At 53.8% G+C, this 7,004-nt stretch overlaps 1 protein-coding gene across 1 annotated transcript in view; it reads left to right on the top strand.

The window, feature by feature from the left end:
- The first annotated feature begins 590 nt into the window (after positions 1-590).
- The window catches only part of VWA5B1 (von Willebrand factor A domain containing 5B1), a 45,086-nt gene continuing 38,672 nt past the window's right edge, over positions 591-7,004 (top strand). The window contains exons 1-3 of the mRNA XM_014540331.1: positions 591-753; positions 2,572-2,724; positions 4,026-4,296. Coding sequence (XP_014395817.1) covers positions 615-753; positions 2,572-2,724; positions 4,026-4,296 — 563 coding nt within the window. The 5' untranslated portion in view covers positions 591-614. The remainder of the gene's footprint in view (positions 754-2,571; positions 2,725-4,025; positions 4,297-7,004) is intronic.

Genomic DNA, 7,004 nt, shown 5'->3' with positions numbered 1-7,004 from the left:
CACCCCCCACCCCCCCTCACGGGGCAGTGGTCATCCAGGAGGGTCTCAGGAGCCCAACAGAGAATGGAACATCGCCCTAAGAAGTGCTCGGAAGTCTTTCCTGTTGGAATGAGGACGGACATCCATTCTTTTATTCATTTAAGCAGCACTGAGGACACAGTGGGTAGATTGACTGAAGTCAGAGGAGGAAGGGCTTGATGAGCTATTCCATCCCCTCCTTTGGCAAAGGAACCATCTGCAGCTCAGAGGCTCTGGGGCTGACAGAGGGTGGGTCAGGCCCGGAGGGCATTGTCTGCCGGGAGAACTCCAGGACGGACGGGGCTCCAATGGGCTCCAGCCCCACCTGTGCACCAGCCCACCTAGCAAATCCAGGCGGGTCCCCTGTCTTCAGGCCTCAGTTTCTCCACTGTGAAAAGGGAAGAAACGGAACCACCACTTCTCTGCTAGTTCAGCGTTATCGGGGGTCACCAACGGGAAAGTGCTTGGGGAAAGGGAAGAGAATGGGGGGCCCACTGCCTGGGGGGTCTAACGTGAGAGAACTGGGCTGGTAGGGGGATGAGGGCCACTCTCACTTCCTGTCTCCCGCAGGCCCTGAAGGCTGAGTAGCCAGCGGGATGCCCGGTCTGCTGAACCAGATGACAGGGGCAGCCCTGCCCCTCACTGCTTCTGATGTCACCTCCTTCGTCAGTGGTTATGCCCTGGGTCTGACTGCATCCCTCACCTATGGCAACCTGGAAGCCCAGTCTTTCCAGGGTAAGGACCCCTCCTCCATATTGAATCCCCACCCCACCAGGGTAGCCGGTGGACACTGGGCAAGGCCTGGACCTTCTCCGAGTCTCGGTTTCCTCACCTGTACAATGGGGATACCATTTCCGCCCAGCAGGCCTCAAAGCTGGTAGCAAGTCCGGTCAGGGTTTGAGCCCAGGTTTAGCCCAGCCCTGCCAGCTGGCCCAGCGCTATTTAGGTCCCACAAGGCACGCCCCCCTGCGTCAAAGGGCCCGCCTCCACTTCCTCCGGGAGCCTCACGGTGGGAGGGGCCTGGAGACTCCGTGGGAGCCAGGAGTTGCCAGCCCCAGGTGTGGCTCTGGTCCCTGTGACTCTGGAGAAGCCACTGTCTTCTCAGAAGCAGCATGCCCCTCTGCCTGTCCGGTGGGGCGTGGGGAGGAGCAGATGAGGTCTGGAGTGCAGAAGAACAGTGTGGAATAAAGCAGCCTGCGAATATGAATCATTGGGTGGGGCAGCCAGCACTGTGTCATTTGTAAGTCAAACTCCTCTCTTTCCACTGAAGGAAGGGAGTTACCGGGAGGGCGCTATGACGACTTGCCGGGGGTAGGATTCCCTCTCACCCACAGTTGGTCCCCTCCGAAATCCCCTGGGCAGACAATGACCCTGTGGAAGGAAGCCCAGAGAGGGTGGCTTAAAATGGGACGCACTGGGGACCCAGGAGACTAAATGACGAATAACTCGGGGACAGCCCCTTGGCTTTCTACATGTAAAAAGGCCCAGTCCCCATTTTATAGATGAGAAAACTGAGGCGAGGGGGATGGGAAGCAGGCGTTTGTGAAGGGCTCACTGGGGGCCCAGCATTGTGCTGCCCCCATGTTGGTGGGCAGATTAAATGAGATACAGCCTTGATCCTCCCTGTGGTCCCCGCACCATCGAGCCATCCACTTCACTCAGGGGCTGCTTAGAAATGCAGATCTAGGCCCCACCCCAGAACTCCTGAGTCAAAATCTGCATTTTAACAAGACACACCCCCTTACCCGTGATCTGTGTGCTCTTAAAGGCTGAGAAGCACTAAGGTATAAACATGTGGGCACATAGCTTATTTTTTCCATTTTCATGATGACCCTATGAGTGGGGCTCTATTATCCCCAGTTTACAGATGGGGCTGTGAGGCTTAGAGAAACTAAACATCTTGTCCAAGGTCACCAGGCTAAGAGAGGGGGCAGGGCCCAGATTCAAACCCTAGTTTACTGCCTCCAACGCCCCAGCTCCTGGGAGCCACGGACAGCAAATTCACCACGCACATGTGTTTTATTTGGCCCACACAACAGGTCACATCAAATCCAGAATTTTACTTTCTCTCGAAAAGTCAGGGGCCCTGGCCACACTGGCCTCACGTGCCTGCAGAGTAAGCGTTGGCTGGGACAGGGGGGCTGCTGTCCTTTTCCCAGTAGCCCCTGTGCTCACAGAGTGCCCGGCCTCAGTGCAGAGCCCTCAGGTCCCAGCCCAAGTCCTCTCTGGCAGCCTCTAAATCAGAGGTTCTCAACCTGTGGGTCGCGACCCCTTTGGCGGTCGAATGACCCTTTCACAGGGGTCGCCTAAGACCATCCTGCATATCAGATATTTACATTACGATTCATAACAGTAGCAACATTACAGTTATGAAGTAGCACCGAAAATAATTTTATGGTTGGATCACAACATGAAGAACTGTATTTAAAGGGCCAGAAGGTTGAGAACCACTGCATGGCAGTGAGTACCAACCTAGGCTTGGGTTCCTTCCCAGGGGTGGGGTGTGCAGGGTGGGGCCGGGGCACCCCGTGATGCTCGGTCCTACTCCGACAGGCCTCTTCGTGTACCCGCTGGATGAGTACACCACGGTGATCGGCTTTGAGGCGGTCATTGCTGACCGGGTTATAACGGTACAGATCAAGGACAAAGCCAAGATGGAGAGTGGCCACTTCAATGCCACCCACCTTCGAGCCACAACTGTCACAGGTAAGGAGGCCAGAAGGGCTCTGGCAGGATCTGGGCCTGGCTGAAGTCTCGGGCAGGCTGAAAGGGTAGCGATGGTGTAGGGTAGAGAGCATGACAGTAGGAGTCAGGAATCCTGTGTGTCACTGGCCCTCTCTGAACCTCACCTTACTGTCTGTAAACAGAGGCAACCTCTCCTCTTCTCATCTAGGAAGCATGGTGAGGATCAGAGGGTTCAACCACAGGTTCTAAGGCTCTCTCTGCAGAACAGAACAGCATGTCATTTAAGCTCAGAGGTTGTGGAATGAGTCACACCAGGGTCTGACTCCCTATTCTGGTCCATGCAAGTGGTGTGAGCTCAGAAAAAATATTAAAATTATCCGTAAAATGAAGCTAATAGTTATACACACCAAAGCTCAACAGAGAGCATCTATGCAGAGCACGCACCACAGTCCCTGGTACAGACTAAGTACTCAAATTGCTATTGAGGATGAAGAGGCTCAGAGAGGGTCAGTGACTGGTCCACGGTCACACAGCATGATATATATATATTGTTGTTGTTGACAGTATTATAGATGTCTCCCATTCTTCCCTCCTTTGCTCCCCTCCACATGTTTGAGACAGGGCTTGAATCCAGACCAAGTATCACATGATGTAAGAGATCCTCACCATTGGATCTATGATTGAAGTGATGTTTGTTCATCTGATCATTGGGACATTCAAGAATATTTTAATGAGCACTTACCATGTGTAAGCTGCAAAGTTGCCCTCAGGCTGATACGACCACTCACAGCCTGGAAGAATAGCTAGGCTGTGCCTAGCAGTGACCATGAGAGCAGGTGGAAAGTGGCTGTGCCCAAAGAGGTCTGGATAATGTCAGAGGAGGGAAAGAGGGGTACAGATTGGGGCCTGGGAGGTATTCATGGAGAGGTTCCTGAAGGGATTGGATAGAAGGGTAAGACTGGATAAGTAGGGGTGGGGGGATGGGCCTTACAGATAAAAGGACGGAGCAAAAGCATGGATCCCAGGGTGGGGCATGCTTGAATGTGGTTCCTGTGGGGAGGTAGAGTCTGCGGATGGAGACGTGACCCTCTGTTGGGGTTTTGTGGGTCCAAGTCTCCCAATCCCAGCAGGCCTGGCATCAGGCCCATGCAGGTTCAAATCCTGGTTCAACGAGTTAGTCATTTGCTGAGGAACTTGGCCGAGTCACCCCTATGCTGAGCTGTTTCCCATCAGCAAAATGGGCGACTCAGACCTACCGCCCAGCAAGCGTAGGGGGCACTAGCCATGATGTACGGGCGGCTGACTCCAGGCCTGGCGCTTAGGAAACATCCTGCGAGAGGGGGTTTCCGTGGTCCCACCTTCCTGCACGCTGGGAAAGGTGGCTTTGGACGAGGATTTGGAGCGGATCCTCTTTGTGGTCAACCTGGGGACCATCACCCCGATGGAGAACGTCAAGGTCTTCATCAGCACCTCCTCAGAGCTCCCGACGCTGCCCAGCGGGGCCATGCGGGTCCTGCTGCCTGCTGTCTGCGCCCCGACCGTGCCCCAGTTCTGCACAGAGAGCGGTGACCCCTCCAGCCAACAGGCCCACGGGTAAGGAGCCCCTGGCCGGACAAGGGGACAAGGGTCAGCGTCTCAGGTGGGCAGTGGGGGGTCTGTCAGGTGAAGTCAGGGTGTGCAGGGCGGTGGAGATGGAGTTGAAGGTGAGGCTCGGCGCTGGAGGCCACCCCCTGAACAACGGCGCCTGCCCCTCTCACTTTTAGAGCATTGGGGTCTCCCTGATGCCTTGGAATGCTACTGGCCAGATGTTCTGGAATTTGGACACCTTGGGATTAGAATTTCCAGGCTTTATTCTTTCATGCACTTAGGACACTGAGTTGAGTGTTAGGGATCCAAAATCACCACAGATCCTGCCTTTTTAGAACTTGGTGGGAGAGATCATTATCCAATGAATAACACCCCTAATGTGGACCCACTGGTGCACTTGCATGCATAATTAATTATGTGAAAAGTATAATGAAAGAGACATTCATTAAGCTAAGAGTATAAAAGAGGGACCTGCCCTAGCTGGTTTGGCTCAGTGGATAGAGCATCAATCTGTGGACTGAAGGGTCCCAAGTCCAATTCTGATCAAGGGCGTGTACCTCGGTTACAGGCTCCTCTCTGGCCCGGACCCTGGTTGGGGCACGTGCAGGAAGCAACCAATTGATGTGTTTCTCTCATATCAATAGTTCTCTCTGTCTTTCCCTCTCTCTTCCACTCTCTCTAAAAATCAATGGAAAAATATCCTCAGGTGAGGATGATAGATGATAGATAGATAGATAGATAGATAGATGATAGATAGATAGATGATAGATAGATAAAAGAGGGACCCAACCCAGAGGTCCTGGGCCAGGCCAAGCTTCTCTGAGGAGTGATATTTCAGCTGAGACCAGGGGGGTGAGGGGGATGTAGGCACAGATCTAGCACTCCTGCAGGGAGAACAGCAGAGGCAAAGGCCCTGAGGCAGCAGGCTTGGTGTGTGCAAGGAGCGGCAGGCAGGCCAGTATAGCTATAGCAGGTGGGAGAATGAAGGAGAGAGGTCAGAGGGCTGACGTGGAGTCAGATCGTGTAGGACCTTGAAGCCGAGGGTGAGGACACTTTTGCCACAGCAGAGAAGCTGTAGGCACAAGCCAGTCTCAGCCCAGGGGACACCAGGTTGCATGTTACCTTTGTAAGTACTGCCATAGGCGCCAAGCTTGGTGCCTTTGAGAGGCAGGACCTGGTGGAGCTGGGGACAGCCAGGACTTTGGCAGATCAAGGGACAAGAGGCCCCTGAGGTGGCCCCGGAAAGCAGGTTCCTGCCCATCCCAGCAGGCAGAGTTAGCAGAGGTGCTCGTGGGAGAGGCCTGCATCAAATCCCGATGAGCCTCAAAGTTGCCCAGAGAGAGAAAAATAGATAATACCCAGTGTTGGCGAGGATGAGGCTAGGAGACGTGTTCAGTGCTGGTGAAGGTGGAATCTGGGGCAGCACCACGGAGAGCAGTCTTGGAACACTCCGTGTGTGCCCTTTGACCCAGGGATCCCAGAGAAATCCTTTCATAAGTTCAAAAAGGCGACACAGATGAGGGTCTTCATGGTGGTGGTGCCCATGGACATGAGGTGGAGGCAGGAGCAAATAAGTACAATATAAAGTACTTACACAATATAATGACAGGTACCATGTCAGCAGCAATGACTTTGGTTTACAGACTTGGACAGAGCTTAGACACAGTGTTGAGTGAAAAAAAGGGAAGTAATGGCCTGGCTGGTCTGGCTCAGGGGGTTGAACGTCGTACCCTGGACCAGAAGGTCCCTGGTTTGATTCCTGGTCAGGGCACATGCCTGGTTTGCTGGCTCGATTACCAGTAGGGGGTGTGCAGGATGCAGCTGATGGATGTGTCTCTCTCATTGATGTTTCTATCTCTCCCTTTCCCTTCCTCTCTATCTAAAAATCAATAAAAACATATATTTTTTAATTAAATAATAAGGGAAGTAATGAGTGAGATTCATAATAGAATATAATCTTTTCAGTTTAAAGTGCATTCACAACCAAACGCCACCACGGATATGTGCTGTTAAGGACATTCATCAAAGACAGAGGGTGTGCCCATGGGGAGGGCAGGAGAGGGACCAGGATCACAGACAGGGTGAGAGACAACACAGAAAGAGAGCCAGAAACGTCAGCGCTCAGCAGGGGACAGACACTCATGAAAAACAACTATGTCATTATTATCCCCATTTAATGGATGAGAAAACCAAGGCTTATTCGAGGGCTCCCAGCTCCCAGACACAGAGCAGGGATTTGAGAAGGGTTGTGATATAGTTGAACGGGAGCCAGACAGACTGGGTGAGCATGCTCACTCTGCCAAGTCCCGACTGTGGGAATGTTGGGGCTAGTTGCCTCATCTTGCTGAGCCTCAGTTTCTCCGTGTGGGAGATGGGGGAGACGGGGGCCAAGTGGCTTTTTTCTGAGGGTTCTGGTGAGAACAATGTGTGCTAACGCTGTGGAGCACTGAGCCTGGCCCCTGGCCCAGCCCTCCAGGGTCTCGGGGCCTGTGTCTGAATCCAGGATCTCCCCGGGATCAGGTTGAATGGGAGAGTAAGGGTCTGGGGTGGGAGGGAGCTCCTCAGCCCCCTTTTGGGCTGGGCTGCAGGGGAGCCAAGGCTGCCTGAGACTCACCGTCCTCTCGATGTCCTCTCACGAGGCACCCCCACCCCTTCTGCCTTGGTCCTGGCTGCCCGCTTCCTCCTCCTCCCTCTCCTCCTCCTCCTCCTCCTCC

Source organism: Myotis brandtii, unplaced genomic scaffold (assembly GCF_000412655.1).
Source record: "Myotis brandtii unplaced genomic scaffold, ASM41265v1 scaffold2414, whole genome shotgun sequence".
In the NCBI taxonomy this organism is placed as follows: domain Eukaryota; kingdom Metazoa; phylum Chordata; class Mammalia; order Chiroptera; family Vespertilionidae; genus Myotis; species Myotis brandtii.
Note: the sequence above shows the minus strand (reverse complement) of the source record. Positions and strands in the feature narration are given on the sequence as shown.